At 44.5% G+C, this 19,168-nt stretch overlaps 1 protein-coding gene across 1 annotated transcript; it reads left to right on the forward strand.

The window, feature by feature from the left end:
- The first annotated feature begins 1,099 nt into the window (after positions 1 to 1,099).
- LOC117424737 (phosphoenolpyruvate carboxykinase, cytosolic [GTP]) lies at positions 1,100 to 6,323 on the forward strand. The gene is made up of 10 exons (XM_059004323.1): positions 1,100 to 1,275; positions 1,488 to 1,763; positions 2,195 to 2,376; positions 2,959 to 3,162; positions 3,425 to 3,612; positions 3,869 to 4,031; positions 4,186 to 4,410; positions 4,529 to 4,660; positions 5,009 to 5,104; positions 5,319 to 6,323. Exons 2-10 carry the CDS (start codon positions 1,489 to 1,491, stop codon positions 5,771 to 5,773), a joined length of 1,920 nt encoding a protein of 639 aa, XP_058860306.1. The 5' UTR covers positions 1,100 to 1,275; position 1,488; the 3' UTR covers positions 5,774 to 6,323.
- Positions 6,324 to 19,168: the final 12,845 nt, after the last annotated feature.

The raw sequence follows: 19,168 nt of genomic DNA on the forward strand, positions 1-19,168 counted from the left end.
TAAGCTATTTAAAAACATGTCCAGTTTTAAACTAGAATGCATCTGCTGTGTGTTTTATTCGTACACAATTCACGCTTATGCCCACTTGTTTGTTCTGGGATTTGAAAGATAGGATTCGTGATTCTATATAGATTATCTACATATTTAAGATAGATCGCTTGCTTTTACTTCGATTTCAGCTTGCTTTACTACACTTTCCTATGCTTTAAACTTGAAAAGCCCTCATCGTGGTATGTGAGACAATGTTAAATGTACGACTCAAGCACTGCATTGCTTGGAGGCATCGCTTCAACTGAAAGTTAACAGCGGCTCGAAGCATAATTCAGATTTGTAAACTTCTATTTAGAATATTGTATTGATGCATTGAGAGTTCTTTATCGAAGAATGGTTACTTGCGGCTTTCTCTGCCTTTCTACTGATCGTCTGAGTGAAAATACAAGCACGATATTGCCAAACCTTTCATTTTTATTTCAAGCGTCTAGGCTTGTTGTTCTCTATATGTTTTTTTTTTGTCTGGTAGATTATACGTTGTGTCAAAGTTACTTTGCAGATATATCCAATCTCCTATTAGATACAGTAATTATGAAGAAAAAAAAACCCAATTAGATCAATTAGAATAAATATAATCATAACGTGAAAGAAAGAAAGAATATCGATGTCAATGAGGGTGCAAGGGCAGATTTCAAATTGCTGAAGATCGCAGAATCCAGAATCTTTGCTCACAACGCCTCCGCCAAACCCCCAACGCCACAAACCAATCAGAAAAGAGCAAGCTGATACTGACTCTTGGCAAGAGTTCGATTGTCAGGTGCGTAACGGACCGGCAACCTTTCGTCATGTCTTTGGAAAGCAAGTAACAGAACAAATGTATTGCATCAGAAGAGTAAACTGGGCCAAAGTGCCGGGAGATACGAGCGGCGCAACTGCTTCATACTGGGGTTTTCATTGTAAGTTAATGGACAGGCGTCATAAACAAGTTGTTGGTTGAGTAATTTTCGCGCAGAGGTTAATTATTAAGTGATGTTTTTTTGGTGGGGGCTAAGTTCATGTACAGCACACTGAACGACCCCCAAACACCCCCTTTAGTTACAGCTGACATAGGACGGACATACCGGCTTCTCAGTATTTATAGAGGTACCTGACTTATTGGTAATCACAGCAAGAATAGCCCAGTGAACTATTCAAAAGCCAGCAACATTTATCACAGAAAAAGTGCTGCTCCAGGAATAAGCCAAGGCTTCAGGACAAATTAGAAAACAGGACAGAAAACGCAAAGTAAGTCTATATGAGTAAGCGAGAGAATGTGTATTATAAGTGTGTTTACAGCACAGCTGTAACTGTTTTGCAACTGTCCGCTATGGTGCTGTATTTGTGTTGGGAGTTTTATTTAAAATGTCTCCTGCATTTTGCCAAGGAATGCACATGTATGCTGCTACAAAATAATTAGCAACGTGTGTTAAGACCGTGTCTCCCCTCTCTAATTGCAGGATGCTGAACTGTTTTACACAGAAGTCCGGCAGATCCTCGCATCCCCACATCATGGCTCCTCAGCTGCAACCCAATCCACTGTCCAGCATGCGAGTCCTGCAGGGAGACCTGGGCGCGCTGAGCCCCGCTCTGAGGGACTTCATCGAGCAGAGCGCCCGCCTGTGCCAGCCCGACAGCCTGCACATCTGCGATGGATCCGAGGAGGAGAGCAGGAGGGTACTAGCGCTGCTGGAGGAGCAAGGCATGATCAAGAAACTCACCAAGTACGAGAACTGGTAGGTGAACTGGTTTCCTCTAGGCTGTAGTATCTCAACAAGATCACCGACCCAGCCGGGTGTGAAGCGTTAATCCAGTGGAAAGTTTGCGCGCGTTTTCAGAAAGCCAGTCACTTTGCTAATGTTAGCGCTCCTCCTTACAACTCTTTTCAAAGACAGTTTTTTTGTTCTGGAAGGGCTCTATGCATGCTGTGTAGCTAACATCTCATTCATTAAACATATATTAAGAGTGCAGGTCACTGTAGAGTGTATTTTGCCATGATGTCCATTTTCAGTCAGGTTTGTTTGATTTTTTCTTCTAAAATCTTGCTCAGTACAATGCTGTTTCTTGTAAATATTGCTTGGTTGCAGTTATTAGGAATCTGTTGAACATTGCAAATCCCTTCCACGTGCATCTCTCCTGATCGTAATGCTCTGCGTTCTGCTTTCAGCTGGCTGGCCCGCACAGACCCCCGGGATGTGGCTCGAGTAGAAAGCAAGACGGTGATCGTGACGGAGGAGCAGAGGGACACCGTGCCCACGCCCACCAGCGGCACCAGCCAGCTCGGACGCTGGATGTCGGAGGAGGAGTTCGAGAAAGCCAAGAATCTCCGATTCCCCGGCTGCATGAAAGGTATGGGAAGTGTGCATGGCTGTTTCCACCCTTGTAACAGTTTACCACGGTATTTCTGCACGGCATTTCTGCAGTATTACCATGCTTTAAGTTATATGCTTTCCCATACCTACCCATAGCTGTTCCTTACAGTGCTTGCCTATGCTTTACCATGCTTTCACTGTGCTTTATTACACTTTGCTATACTTTTACTATGAGACACTTTTATAAGGCAAAGCCATGGTATGCCAATGTGCAACTGAAGGAAGAAAGAAACACCAGTTCACTTTGCAAAGTTTACAGCAAACATCTTAAGATTGCTCAGGAGTATCTGAATTATAGAGCCCTATTCACAAAAATGTTAAAGTGTTTTTACACAAATATACCGCTATCCAGGATAACAAAAACAGTGAGCAGTGAGCAATGCCCTAGCAGCAGCCAGCCTACGAGCTAACAAACAGTGACCACTGAACAGGTTCCAACACAGGCGCTTGTAGAGGAATTCATCTTTACAATATGAACAGCCTTTAAGAGCGTCGCTCAGATGAAGTCAAACACGTTCTTCTGGTGGTCTGATGTGGTTTGTCTGCTGCGTGTCCGCAGGGCGCACCATGTACGTCATCCCCTACAGCATGGGCCCCGTGGGGTCCCCCCTGTCGAAGATCGGGGTGCAGCTGACGGACTCCCCCTACGTGGTGGCCAGCATGCGCGTGATGACCAGGATGGGATCGGCTGTGCTGGAGATCCTAGGAAGCGAAGACTTCGTCATGTGCCTCCACTCAGTGGGGTGCCCCCTGCCTCTCAAGAGTGAGTCAACCTCCAAGCGCTTGGCTGGGTTATACTGTGATGATAATTAAAATCCCCGATGACACAACTGTTCAGACGCAAGAAAAGTACCCTGCCATGTGCATCATGAGCAGATGCATTACAGTGCTATATCAGTTCACATGGAACTACAGTACAATTCCCAACGCTGATTGTAAAGCGCTATCAGATATCATTTAATGCACACAAACAACAACTTTTTCATCTAACACTTTTCATCTAATGATTTCTTCCCCTCCTGTAGAGTCACTGGTGAATAACTGGCCCTGTAACCCCGAGCTCACCCTGGTGGCTCACATCCCAGACAAGCGGCAGATCATCTCCTTCGGCAGCGGCTACGGAGGCAACTCCCTGCTGGGCAAGAAGTGCTTCGCTCTGAGGATCGCCTCCCGCATCGCCAAGGAGGAGGGCTGGCTGGCCGAGCACATGCTGGTGAGGGTCACTGCCTGGCTTACTGTCTCAAACAGAAGCTGTGGGAGAACAGCAGGAGCTCAAATAGAAACGCGAGGGTTGTTGTTGCATGCATCAAAACTGCATCCTACTGTAAGTTTCAGGAGGGGCTTTGGAGATTTAACAGAAACCCACACTACAGTTAAGGGGAGCTAGTTGACCATCTGGAAGCATAGTGTGTAATGACGGAGCCACATCTTTAGAGATCATTAACAAGGGCTTTATCTCCACTGACCAGATCCTGGGCATCACCAATCCTGAGGGCCGGAAGAAGTACATCGCTGCTGCGTTCCCGAGCGCCTGTGGAAAGACCAACCTGGCCATGATGAACCCCTCTCTGCCGGGCTGGAAAGTGGAATGTGTGGGAGATGACATCGCGTGGATGAAGTTCGATGAAGAAGGTAAGAGACCCATCTTGGGCTTTCATTTCAAAGCCTGGACATTATACACAGAGACTTGTTCCGTAAATAAAGAATTCAACTGCTTTGCTTTAATAGAACCCTTGTTTTAAGCAGAGACAAGGACTGATTTTCACAGCAGGAACTGTTCCCATAGGTAACCTCAGAGCCATCAATCCAGAGAACGGCTTTTTCGGAGTGGCCCCTGGAACCTCAGTGAAGACCAACCCCAATGCCATGAAGACCATCATGAAGAACACCATCTTCACCAATGTGGCGGAGACCAGCGACGGCGGCGTGTGCTGGGAGGGCATCGACGAGCCCCTGCCCGAGGGAGTCTCTGTGACCTCCTGGAAGAACCAGCCCTGGAGCCCGGAGAGCGGTAAGGGAGAGCTGCTCGCTGCTTTAAGCACCCCAGATACTTTCACTGGACCTGTTTCTTCACTGCGTACCGTCCTGTTTATTAACTGCATTCCACCCTCCCTCTCTGAATGTTACAGAGGAGCCCTGTGCCCACCCCAACTCCCGCTTCTGCACCCCGGCCAGCCAGTGCCCGATTATCGACCCCGAGTGGGAATCTCCCGAGGGGGTACCCATCGAGGCCATCATCTTCGGAGGGCGCAGACCTCAAGGTAAAAAGCAATTGCAGTCCATTTATTTATTAACGTAGGTTTCAGGTTACGACACCCAGCGTTATGTGGTTCTGGTTGTGCTGAAGGGGAAAGCTAGCCCCTTGTGCTGATTTTAAAACACGCAGAGACAGTGATTGAATTGCACCAGCGTGTAGAGTCAGTACATTAAGAGGACCCTCGTGTGAATTGCACCAGCGTGTAGAGTCAGTACATTAGGACCCTCATGTGAATTGCACCAGCGTGTAGAGTCAGTACATTAAGAGGACCCTCGTGTGAATTGCACCAGCGTGTAGAGTCAGTACATTAAGAGGACCCTCGTGTGAATTGCACCTCTTCTCTGGGTTGCAGGCGTGCCTCTGGTTTACGAAGCCTTCGACTGGCAGCACGGCGTGTTCGTTGGCGCAGCGATGAGGTCAGAGGCCACGGCAGCAGCAGAGCACAAAGGTGAGATAAGGGAATGAACGGGACTTAAAGTGTAAGAGAAGCACTGGACCGCTTGAAAGAGCTTGAGCAGATCAACATTTATGGCTTGTCAACCCTTTTGATAAATATATAAATCTAAAATGTTTGGGGCAGCATTGAAACACAAAGGTTTCAGATTTTCTCGAGTCCACGTTTCTAAGACTTTAAGACTCACCCAGTTATTGTTTGTTCGCAGGCAAGGCCATCATGCACGACCCCTTCGCCATGAGGCCATTCTTCGGCTACAACTTCGGCAAGTACCTGGCGCACTGGCTGAGCATGGAGCACCGGCCCCAGGCCAGGCTGCCCAAGGTCTTCCACATCAACTGGTTCCGTAAGGACGAGCAGGGCCGCTTCCTGTGGCCTGGCTTCGGGGAGAATGTACGCGTCCTGGAGTGGATGTTCAAGCGCGTTGACGGCGAGGCAGGGGTCTTCCCCTCCGCCATCGGCTACCTGCCCACCGAGGGAGCCCTCAACGTCCAGGGGCTGGGCTCCATCAACCTGAAGGAGCTCTTCAGCATCTCCAGGGACTTCTGGGAGCAGGAGGCTCGCGAGATCCGGAGGTACTTCGAGGAGCAGGTCAACGACGACCTCCCCTTCGAAATCGAGGTCCAGCTTCGACACCTGGAGCAGAGGATACAGCAGCTCTGAGGAGCCGTCAAACACAACTACTACCAAACCTCAGCCAACAAACAGGGCATGGCATAACCAGCAGAGCAAAAAGCAGCTGACAAAGGCATGCTGCACAACAGCCTGCGCAAGGCAGTGGAAACCAGTGTAGGCACTGATTGTATGCTTTGATGTGCTCTACAGTGTTTAGCGTATAGTGATTACGTATGCCCTGACCTTAATCAGTCTAGATTGCACAGTCAAGTGCATGCACAGTCAGGGATGTACTGAATCCATGTTTTGTTAGCCATTGTTGATTGTGTCTCAAGTTATTGTCGTACACGTTTTTAGGTGACAGCATAGAACGTTTCTATGTGTTCCAGGGGAACCATTTTTAAAGTAACATGTCAATGCAATCTTCGAATATGAATGTTACTGGAAGATTTTCTGTCTATTGATCTTTTTTGTGTTAACTGTCCTAGAAATGTGAATTTATTTTTTATATACTATTGTGTAATGCTTGTTTAAACTCTTTATATATTAAAAAAAGTATCTAGAGGAATCTAAATAAAATATTTGTTTTATTTATAAATATTTGTGTTTGCATTTTTTTCTTTAAAAACTACAACAATTTATGACATACATGATCAGAAATAAGATTTAAGATATGTGCTGATGTTTAGCATTGCATTATTCTTGGACAGATTGGAAACTGTTTAAACTGAAATCCATATTGAGATGCATCCTCTCCAGTGCTTTATCATACACTGAAATACCACAAAGAACTATACAGAGAACAACACTGAACAATATACATCCGCACAGCAGCTTTCATGCAGACCGACTTCAGAACACAAGAAATGTTACGAACGAGAGGAGGCCGTTCGGCCCATCTACGCTTGTCCGGCTGATCTCAAAACTTGTCAAGTTGGATCTTAAAGGATCCCAGTGATTCTGCCTCAGTAACATGACTTGGTAACCCATTCCATCCCCTCACCACTCTCTGTGTGAAGAAGAGTCTCCTTCAACAACATGACTAGGTAACCCATTCCATCCCCTCACCACATTGGGGCTCCTACCCTCTATCCTAAGTCTATTCTCACTTCATTTCTAACTGTGTGTCCTCTGGTCCTGGTTTCTGTGCTGCACTTTGTCAATTTCTTTTAAGATTTGAAAGTCTTCAGTCTTTCAAATTCAGATCTATCAACCTATCTTCATAGGTCATTCCTTTGAACCTTGGGGTTAGTCTGGTGCTTTAAATAATATAAAATTAGAAAATAATTGAACGTGCAATAAAACTACCATACAGAATACTATAGTATTATTAGTCACCAGGGATAAAACTAACCACTATTTAAAACGAGCGACGAATTGTGCTCCTCTGACATGTTGTGGAGCTCTGCTCTGCGAATGAAGCAGAACCTGAGGTTCGATATGGAAACACAGCAGATTACTCTGGGGCAGGGACACATATCACCTTTAAAGCAATGCTCAGCTGTGCAGCATCAAGGGTTTGCGCTTGTGTGGGGAGCTCCTGCCACTGCATTAGATGCCTGAGCCTCAGTCCTCTGGTCTGTGTCCCGGGGCAAGCTGAATCGATAGGGGAGCCTTAAGGGTAATCTCGTGCATGAAAAAAAAGCATCCAACAGGCTAATGAATTGCCTCACTATAAGTGCTTTTAAACTCCAGTCACTTACCTGAACCTTGGCTATTGTCAGCACTATAGGCGTGAGGGCCAGTACTCGAGGTTATCACTGCAAGCATGTTGTGTAAGAGTCTGCACAGTCTTTTGGAATGGTAGCTGCATAATCCAGTACTAACTGGATAGCTGTGCTAATTCAGGGACACGTTGATAAACCACTGCAAATTGTGTAAGAGACATATACCTGTATGCATCTTAAAAAACAAGTGCTATATATACATCAATGATGTTTCCCAGCCACTGCATCGCTCACATTTCTCTTAAAGTAGTGTTATGTTGTGAGGCTCTCATTATTGTAGGCAGAATAGATTAGTTCTGTGCTCCCTGATTCATTCTATCAGACTCAAATCTGTGGACAGCTCCTGGCAGCCGCTGGTCCTATCTACCTACGTGCCCGCGTGTGTTTTAACATTACCTCACGGCGTTTTAACGTCACCTCAGACCTTCGCAATGTTCTCACACAGAACTGGACAGGAGCCAGGACAAGATAAATCAATAGCTTTTCAAACTGATAAAATACATTGAGAAAATAGTGCTGTGCGTCACGACTAATCCACCCCCTCCCTCCTCCTGTTCTGTTACAGATTACATAACCCAGCCCCCTCATAGCGGCCAGCGTCAGTTCTGTTATTGCTGCATGTGCTGCTGACTCCTGCACAGAGCCTGTTGAGGGAGCACACTGTCCAGGGGTCCTTCCCCTGTGCTGCCCAGGTCGTACAGTTCAGACTGGCACCCTGCTGGAGTACAATGCACAAGGCTTTTTAATAATTGAACTTGCATGGTTCACAAAAGGACAAGATCAACATTCATGTCTAATTGTTATTATAAAAGGTATCGGTGTTACACACACACTAGTTGTGTTTGACCCAGCAGCCTCATAAGCAGTGAATCTTCATCATTAAGTCAAGATTCTACAGTCTATTTTCAGCAGTATCTAAAACAGGAGAAGAGCTATTATTTCCATAACCCATAGCTCATCTGATTCAATTGATGTCATAACCCTTATAAAAGCACAGCAAAGTGAAGTGTAATAAAGCATAGTTAAGCATGGTAAAGACCAGAGAGGTATGGTAAAGCATATCAATAAACTACGGGAAACTTTTACTATGGGAAACTTTTACAAGGGACCGATGCCACTGATAACCTTGGAAGCGGCTGGAATCATTGGCGACTGTAGATGCACCGAAATGGCCTCCGTCACATTGTTTTCATGTTTCACAAATAAATGGTGGAGTATTCTCTTATTTCTGAGTCACTGAGACTTGAACTTTAGATGACAACTCATCCAAGAAGCCCAAACCCCAGTGCGAGTGAGGGAATGATTAACGGGTAAAACCACAGGCAGGACGTGCTAGTGATGAGGCTCTGCCCCTCCACACTGCAACACAGGCATGTTTGTGTGTTCAGTGACCACCCGGCTGCACTCTCTTATCCTGGGGAAACAGTCTAGTTTTGCAGACTGCAACAGCGAACTCTGTGGGAAGAAAAAACAAGGTATTTATGAACAGAGCTGGGTTGAATGTGAATATAGAATAATATTGTATTAATCATTATGTGCAAACGCTGGACTGGAACAACACCACGTAATAAAGGGTTTTGTACCCAAGATTCCTGGAATAGGCAATATGAGCGTTTACTCGTGAGATCAAACCTGTGCTAATAAATGTGATATTCATTCGACTGTTCAGGGCTGCTGCTGTGATTTTCTTTCAGCTTCATCAATATCAATCTGTATTCAATCCATCAAAACACACTTTGAAAAAAACATGCTTTAAACAACTCCTGACTTCGGGGTCTTCAAAGTGAACAACAATACGTTTTCTTCATCAGATCAACACAATGGCGTGGTCTGACCTTTACACTTAACCTATTGCTTCAGCTGTCCAAACCAGGCTCACTGCCGTCCACACTTCACTGCCGTCCACGCTGCTTCGGCTGTCCAAACCAGGCTTACTGCCATCAACGCTGCTTTGGCTGTCAGTGGAAGTAAGCTCCTGTCTCTTTGTTTCATTGCTATTTCAGTAGTTTTGCATTGTGACCAACAAAACTCCATACGTCTCTCACACAGATGGCTGCAATACTTTCATTTGAATATGAGTCATGTCCCATTTAAATGAGACACTGGATTTGCTTAGAGAGTGAATGTGGTTCACTGGAGAGTCCAAAGCAAGTGAAAAAAGAAACAGAGTCTAAAGTGAGGATTGGGATCTCTACACGCTGAGCTGCACTGACTCACTCCCTTCCACAGTGAAGCCTTGTGCCCCTGCCTGTTACCCCAGCATTGTAACACCCACACTGACTCACTCCCTTCCACAGTGACGCCTTGTGCCCCTGCCTGTTACCCCAGCATTGTAACACCCACACTGACTCACTCCCTTCCACAGTGAAGCCTTGTGCCCCTGCCTGTTACCCCAGCATTGTAACACCCACACTGACTCACTCCCTTCCACAGTGAAGCCTTGTGCCCCAGCCTGTTACCCCAGCATTGTAACACCCACACTGACTCACTCCCTTCCACAGTGAAGCCTTGTGCCCCTGCCTGTTACCCCAGCATTGTAACACCCACACTGACTCACTCCCTTCCACAGTGAAGCCTTGTGCCCCTGCCTGTTACCCCAGCATTGTAACACCCACACTGACTCACTCCCTTCCACAGTGAAGCCTTGTGCCCCTGCCTGTTACCCCAGCATTGTAACACCCACACTGACTCACTCCCTTCCACAGTGAAGCCTTGTGCCCCTGCCTGTTACCCCAGCATTGTAACACCCACACTGACTCACTCCCTTCCACAGTGAAGCCTTGTGCCCCTGCCTGTTACCCCAGCATTGTAACACCCACACTGACTCACTCCCTTCCACAGTGAAGCCTTGTGCCCCTGCCTGTTACCCCAGCATTGTAACACCCACACTGACTCACTCCCTTCCACAGTGAAGCCTTGTGCCCCAGCATTGTAACACCCAGGCAATGCAAACCAGCGCTGCGCCGGTCTATTACCCCCCTCCTCTAAGGCACAGTGCTGGCTGTTTCTTTGTTATTTCAGTGGTTTGCCTGTGTGACTGGCCCTGCAGGTATTAACTCAACGCTGGTCCTCTTGCACAGGGTTGGCTGCTGCATGACGCTGCCATTTGCATGCCCCTCATGTTCCATTTAAACAAGGCTCTGGATTTGCCTGTCTGTCATTTTCACAAGAGCGTGGATTCATCAGGATCTGAACTTGAAACAGGTGAGAATTACATCTTAAATATCTCCACAGTTCACTTTTAAATGCATTCTTTGAAAAAAGAAATGTCCCAGTGGAATTACCTCCCAAACAAACTTGGAATCTAATATCGGATCTATTGATAGATGGTTGTTAAAGAATTTGTAGCAATCAATCGTTTGTACAGTATTTGCTTGCTGTCTCTTTCAATAACTAAAAAGCAATATTTCTTTTAGAAAGTACAAAGTATACTACCATATATATATATAATATAGTATGTGTGCTGTATGGTCTTTGATAGTCCAGGTTTGTGTTTGGTGTATTGTGGTGTGGCATTATGTCACCTTTATATTTCATTTGCATGTTTTTTATTGTTCTTTAAACATCAGTATTCACGCATGCTGTATAAAAGCATCTTTGAAATTGTCTTTAAAAAGGACATTACCTAATGCTCAGCGCAAAACGTTCAGATTTCATCTGACCCACAATCTCATGAACTTCCTTTCCGATGATCCAGATATTGAACCTGTATCTATCAGCTGTACAGTATTAGAAAAGAAAAGATAAGGCAGAAGTATGGAAGAATGTAACACAGATACCAACGATCTTAGATTACAGCCACAGAATATTCACACACTTTAAACAAGTGTTTAACTTGTAAGCTTGGAGCCAGGTGTATTCATGCTTCGTCCATGACTAGAATGTGCCCTTAGCGTGCCTGGAACAGGTTTGTAAATGCTTTCAAACATGTTTAAAGTTTTTAAAGTTTTATAAAGAAACATAGTCATTTAACATCTAGTTTGGTTTCTAGAGTGGATGTTAGAAATAGGTTTCGATTTCTTTAGAGATAAAAGTACTGCAAACTTTGCATAGGGGCAAGTAACCCAATCCTTAGCTCTGACCACTTAGCCAGACCGGTTTCCAAATCACAAGTCCAAACTGCCTCCCTGTCCCTCAGCCCTAACCACTGAGACACACTGGGTCATGTTTTCAAATTGTGTATTCCAGTCTTGAATTAACTCCTGTTTGTTGAAAGAGGTAAAACGCATATTCATTTTCTACAATAACTAAAACCAAACAACAAAGTAATATTTTTCAAACTCTCTTAAACAATCTCAGTATTTTGTGTCTCATTTTGTAATGTTAACATGATTCATGCAAAAAAAAAAAAAAAAAAGGGAGTTAAATAAGACCCACTGCCGCCATCTGTCCCAGTCACTTATGTTAAATGATTAGGCCACACTGCCCCCTAGTGCCCAAGCTCTAGCAATTACTGCCACGCTGCATTTCCAGTATAAACCACAGGGGCGGCGCTGCTGGTCTGCGCTCAGTCACAGCTCACTCACTGCTCTCTGTGTTTCTGCTTGACAGCGAGAGATGGGGGCGATGGTCAGCAGAAAGAAAAAGGGAAAGAAGAAAAGCAGCAAAGTTTGGGGAATCATCACCCCTTCCAGAAAGACCAAGAAGATGGATAATGATAAAGACCGCGAGTGCAGCTCTGCTTCCTCCTCCTCCTCCTCCTCCTCCGATGATGATGATGATGATGATGACGCTTGCGATTGTGACTGCGTGACCAATGACTCCCAGCTGGGCTCCACCATTACAGGCTCCGGGTTCCCCTCGTGGGAGCCAGCTGACAAAGAGCCCTCGGATGTGGGAGGGACCCACGGCCAGCTCTCCTTCACACAGCAAGCTGGGTATTACGGACAGGGTTCATATGACACTGTGACCAGTTACTATGGAGGGGGGGAAAGCTGGGGAAGAGAGTCTAGCTATGAAGGGGGATCACATGACTGTGGAGGAGGGGGTTATGATGATTCGGGAGGGGGTGGGGAGTAGCCCCCACTCCCAGGTGCTACTGTGTACGAAGCCCTTCCCACCCACACTCACTGGATGATAGCAACAAAGCACAGCAGCTGAATGCTGGTCATTTCCATATATTTGCTTTTCAAATGATCTGAGTCATGAAGATAAATAGAATTATGCAAACACCTTGTTATATAATCACACCCAGACAGTCTTAACAGCTGTTGTTTTATACAGTACAGAATATTAAAGCTGAATGAGTGAAAAAAAAGCTTCATCTTTTAAGTCTTCTGCATTAAGGGGTTGCCAAACTTTGCTTCAGAATACTAGATTTACTGGCTATTATCAATATATTATGACTATTCAATAACCACCAATTAGTGTAAACAGGGCAAAAATGAAGGTATGCCATTGAAAAGGTCTAAATGTGTTAAATAATTGCATTTCTGCAAGTCTACTTCAACATTGGTCAAAGTTAATTTTAGGAATTGCAATTAGGTACTTAATTGGATCCATTTATTTATTTAATTATTTACAAAATTGAATCATAGTATAAAGTATATGAATGATATAAATTAAGGTAAGTGAATAATTCTGTGCATTTCATATAAGGCTGTGGTCTCTGGAGCAAAGGGTAACACTTTCCACAATGGAACATTCTGTTGGTTTCATGATGCAACACTAGATGGCAGTGTTGCACTGAGAGGGGCCGACATGCCCGCGCTACAAGCCCTTGATGCCTCAGCCTGAGGACGCGGGTCTGGAGGTGTCATTGCATTCAGCACCACAAGGTGGAGCAGTGGAGCATTGCATCACTGCCAGTAACCGCTCTGGGTTTTTGGAAGTAAACTGAACAATAATTTAAACATTCTTCTTAAAGTTCTTTTTCCGACAGATGAACAGGAGATTTGATTTTCGTGGTTTGTTTTTAAATGCGATTTCTGAAATATTAAATGTAAGTGAGTTTAATAGCATAGTATTAACACATAACGTATTATTATTACTATCACACCATTATTGCAGCATTCTCTTCTGGCCATTTCAATGTGATGTATTTGTAAATCTTTTTGCATGATATATATAAGTTCACAATTGTTTTAGAAAAGGGTTAGGGTTCAGTTTATATATTAAGTGTATTGTAACTCTGCATAATAACATTGTAATTTACTAAATAACTACTACGATTAGAGACACCATGCAACGTGTTAACAGATGTGTTTAGTTTAATATGACATTTAGAAATAGTAAAAGAGAAATCAATTCAATAAGACATGTCTCAACTAGAAGTATTTTTTCTGACTTCAGTTTAAGAAGACTTCTCGTCGAAAGGGGTGTCACTGAATTTCCTTGCAGTATTTCTAAATCCTACCCTACTGAGTGTTTAAAGAGAAGATGAACCTCCCATTTTAAACAACGCAGCGCTCCTCAGCTGACAGGCTTTTTCAGGGAGCATTTATTCCCAAATCAATATTTGCTTTCTCTGGTACCTCTAATTATACGAGTTAGTGAGGTGTGAAGAGATTGTCCCCAGTGTCATGTTTAAGTGGAGACACAGTGTTAGCAGCTATTTGCATGGAAGAAGGTTGATTTGGCACCAGGTGTTAATGAACATTTTTGGGGCGGGCGATGCATTCTGCAGGCTGGAAACATGCCTCACTCCTGCCCAGGCCTCCAGTCAGAATGAGGATTTTGTACACAGGAGTTTCTCAGGATCAGGGTCCTGTGGTTGGGACTGGCACAGTGGGTGTTGTTTGGACACGGTGCATGCAGGAGTTTCTCAGGATCAGGGTTCTGTGGTTGGGACTGGCACAGTGGGTGTTGTTTGGACACGGTGCATGCAGGAGTTTCTCAGGATCAGGGTTCTGTGGTTGGGACTGGCACAGTGGGTGTTGTTTGGACACGGTGCATGCAGGAGTTTCTCAGGATCAGGGTTCTGTGGTTGGGACTGGCACAGTGGGTGTTGTTTGGACATGGTGCATGTAGGAGTTTCTCAGGATCAGGGTTCTGTGGTTGGGACTGGCACAGTGGGTGTTGTTTGGACATGGTGCATGTAGGAGTTTCTCAGGATCAGGGTTCTGTGGTTGGGACTGGCACAGTGGGTGTTGTTTGGATATGGTGCATGTAGGAGTTTCTCAGGATCAGGGTCCTGTGGTTGGGACTGGCACAGTGGGTATTGTTTGGACACGGCGCGTGCAGGAGGTTCTCAGGATCAGCTGGCCTGGCTCTCAGTTTTCTCAGCTGCTCTTCCCTCTGTGTTTGAAGCTCTCTGCTCTCCGTGTTTGCAGAGGGATTACACCTCATCTGTACCACCTGTACACCGCTGCCTAATCTCTCCCCTCTGTGTTTGAAGAATAGCCAGGCTGGGGAGCCCTGTGATTCAGGCTTCAGCCCTCAGATGGGATTTCTCATTATCCCAGGATTAAAAGGGGCAGGGCTTTCAATGTACATGGAAACCCGAGTGATTTGCAAGGGAGAGGCCCTTTTCATGTGCTGTGTGTTGAAATATCCACCCTGGGGAGCCCCAGCCTAATCCCCACTGCCTATATGTCGATGAAAGGACCCAGCAGGGCCAGGTTACCGTCACTTCAAAGTCAGTAGTCATACTGTATTAACAGGGGCGTGTGTAGGGTCATCCTGGGGAAGGCATTTTCATAAACCTGATTTCAAACCGAGATATGCATCTAGAACGCGCAGGGTTCTGTGAACACGGCCCACAGCTATATGACTCATGATTGTGTCACTTTGTTCATTCATTACTCTGTGATTTGGGTTTATAATTGCTACCCAAACATCCCTTGTTTTTGTAATGTACATTAAAATCAAGATGCATGGCAATGTTGGCAAAGTGATGTTTTTGATGCAGCACCTTGAATCAGGTCAAATAAACATGCGTGCAGAAAGGTGTGCCGGGTGACATTTCAACACAGGGCTAGATTCTCAAAGCCATCTACTCTGAATCGTCATTAGCGCAATGGTTTTTCTGATTTCAAATTCTAAAACAAGTTAAAAATGTTAACAAAACTAAGACTGTTAACAAACCCCTCGTTTAAAAGTGTCAGTTTGTTTATTACGGGCTTGGTGAACAAGCAGCCCATGTCAGTCAAACGAGCAGGATTTCAATCCCTCTAGCGGCACAAACAACTAATACCAGAGACTTCAAACTGAACTTGATAAGAGATACCTTCCTCTCCCCACAATCACAGGAAAAAACTGACCCTCCACAAGACCATTAGCTGGGGTGAAAGGATGCATTACTGGTTACCCACGAGGGACAATGTGCAGTTTATCCCTGCTAATTTGAGAAGACTTCGCAGCTCCCCTTCAAGATATGCAAATCCCCTAATGGCTCTTATCATTGATAGAGCTGCTGCAGATAAGGTGAGAAACAAGAAGAACCGTCCTCATGGTTTCTAAACAAGCCCCCCCCCCTGCTCCCTGGTGCTGGGACAGGGCTAATCTCTTCAAAGCATCTTCTGCTGATAAACCATGCAAATGCAAAGCCACTGGATGTTAAAGAGCTACCGCGTGACAATAGATCTAAATAAAGAGCGCTGGGATACAGAGCCCCCCTCTCCTCTGTATACAGTTTCCAGTCTCCCAGGCTAAAGAGGGCTAATCCCGTTGATCTCTCCAAATCTCTGATCTGTACTGTGCATCGTTCCCCACAGTGGACACATCAAGGCATGCTTATAGGGTTCAGGTAAAACATAAAGAATAATCAGCTAGAAACCCTTACACTAGTGCCTGCAAAAGCCCTAACATATAGAAAACAGTTAGTAGACCTAGTTTACTATATTAGGTCTATTACACTGGCTGCAACAGACCCAACAAAAAAAAGACAGTTCCTGCAATAGAGCTAACAGTTTGAAAGAATTGGCCGAACCAGATATATATTGAAAAAAAGGGTGACTGTAATAAAACTGCATAGTTAGATATAATGCAATACTAAACTAAATGAAATAAGTGTAGTAAGGCATTGAGTTTCAGTTTCATTCTGTGGACACGATACCTCAAAGGTCCTACAGTTAAACCGTCTGTGTTTTTGTAATAACTTATTTCCATACATGTTGATGGCATAGCCCTCTTTGAATTCAAACATGTAGTATTACATCATTGGATTATTATTATTATTATTATTATTATTATTATTATTATTATTATTATTATTATTATTATTATTATTATTATTATTATTGATAGTATTAGTATTAGGCGTAGATGAGTGGTTCATCAGATTGTATATATTGCATCTACATAATTCTACACAATTATTGGCATTGCCTTTTTTCCTGTATCTTGATCAATAGAGTCTGTGTAGAAATAAGCCGGTCGTCTTGTAGTACTTACTCTCTCCCCCTTCGTTTAATATGACTGGAGAGTGAGAGCACAGCGAATGATGATTTGGTTGTTAATCAGCGGTCTATTCGAGGACGAACCTGTAATGATTCTCGCTTTGAGAAGGAATGGGCCGTGCATCCCGCGTTTCCAGCACGTCGCTTTATTGAAGTCGCGCTACAGTTTGGTTTTAAAGCAGCAGCACCGAAGCCGCGTGGAGGTTGGAGAGTTCGAGCACTCATTGAAATGAGCAGTGCCAGCTGACACTCAAGAGGCGCTTTGTTTTAGTCGCACTAATCAAATCAATTTGCTCGCACTGTATTAACTATGTAGAAGCACGAGAATCAACTCACAAACTGAATGGCAAGGCTGTCGCGGTCAATGCCATTGTATAGACAGCGTTATGCATTTCAATAGACCGTCATCGATGCAAAACGATTGCCTTTAGATGCCGCGGGTGCGTTTGATTTACATGGGAAATGTGTCGGTCAATGGAAGCGATCATTACGCACACTGCGACTCAGAGTCACGCTATTTTAAACGATGTAGATGTGCTTTACATGTAACTTCAGGCCTGAATGTGTCTGATCACAATAAAACTGTCTGGAAGATTCTGCCAGCCAGACTAATGATCTAGGATGCAGTTCAATGTCACGGTTTGCCACACAAGGCATTAAGAGTAAGAAAGGCACCTTAGCGTCTGTAGAGCGTTTCTAAACACAGAGGGGCACCGGGCACCAGGAAAAATAAAATAAAAAACGATATTTAAAATTGGAATTAACATTTTAACAAGATCCGACAAACACAAATCAAACTGTCCCTCAGAGCTGCACGGCAGGGTATTGTATATCAGAAATCTGTGCAAAATACATTGAAATTAGACGGAGTTGTTTTTTAAAACCTCGTTTAAGAGCTGCCTAGACACCGTGAAAACAACGCGCCCCTTTAAAAGGGACGGTAACCATTTACTCCTGACTATTCAAGCCCTGTTAGATGCCGTTGCCTCGGGCCTCTCAGCTGACAAACTGATCCAAGTGTTGCTCAGTTGTTTGCCAGGAGATTGCATAGCCTAATTACTGCATTTCCACGACTGTATATTTCACCACATTGCGCTGGCTCAAACATGCATTCAGATGGAAATTGCTCGACAATGAACTGTATTGGCCACTCTAACGCGCTCAATTGCAATGACCATCGAATGCTATTATTCATTAAATAGAGGCAATGCGTTAGCAAAAAGGTGATTCACCCCACCCATGTCAAAAACAATTGCGCTGTAGCCTCTATACGAATGAACAGTTTCAAACGCAGCCTGTGTGCTCTTGCGGGACTACATGCTCAGAATGCAGATATGTAAAGGGAAGCGTCACTGCTGTGGACTATACAATAGTATACAAGTTGCACTTTTATGAAGCCCTTAGTCATGTTCGATTTGAAACCCTGTAACATTGCATTCTGCATTAGCGGTGTCTCTCGCTGTAGCACTGATAGGAGCATTGCATTCTGCATTAGCGGTGTCTCTCGCTGTAGCACTGATAGGAGCATTGCATTCTGCATTAGCGGTGTCTCTCGCTGTAGCACTGATAGGAGCATTGCATTCTGCATTAGCGGTGTCTCTCGCTGTAGCACTGATAGGAGCATTGCATTCTGCATTAGCGGTGTCTCTCGCTGTAGCACTGATAGGAGCATTGCATTCTGCATTAGCGGTGTCTCTCGCTGTAGCACTGATAGGAGCATTGCATTCTGCATTAGCGGTGTCTCTCGCTGTAGCACTGATAGGAGCATTGCATTCTGCATTAGCGGTGTCTCTCGCTGTAGCACTGATAGGAGCATTGCATTCTGCATTAGCGGTGTCTCTCGCTGTAGCACTGATAGGAGCATTGCATTCTGCATTAGCGGTGTCTCTCGCTGTAGCACTGATAGGAGCATTGCATTCTGCATTAGCGGTGTCTCTCGCTGTAACACTGATAGGCCTATTATAGATGTGTAATTACTACAGGGAATAATAATAATAATAATAATAATAATAATAATAATAATAATAATAATAATAATAATAATAATAATAATAATAATGTATTTATTTATTTGGCAGACGCCTTTACCCATAATATTTATTTAACTTATAAATTTGCATATCAGATTAATACTATGTTAATTAAAAAATGGGTTGATTTGCAAAACTGTTAGCAATGTCTTGCCAATCACATTGTAAATGAATTTGCCGTAAGAAGTACAACTTACAAAAGTACAGAGTGTCTCTTTGAAGGTCTATCACTTTACAGGTAGCGCCTTTGGTCATGACGTGTCAATCTCTGTGGATAAACGCGCCTCTTCTGTCACAGCTCGCTATATGAAGGGCGGCCCCGGCTCAGGCAGCGTCACTGGAATTTCG

The sequence above is a fragment of the Acipenser ruthenus genome, chromosome 29 (genome assembly GCF_902713425.1).
Source record: "Acipenser ruthenus chromosome 29, fAciRut3.2 maternal haplotype, whole genome shotgun sequence".
NCBI lineage: Eukaryota > Metazoa > Chordata > Actinopteri > Acipenseriformes > Acipenseridae > Acipenser > Acipenser ruthenus.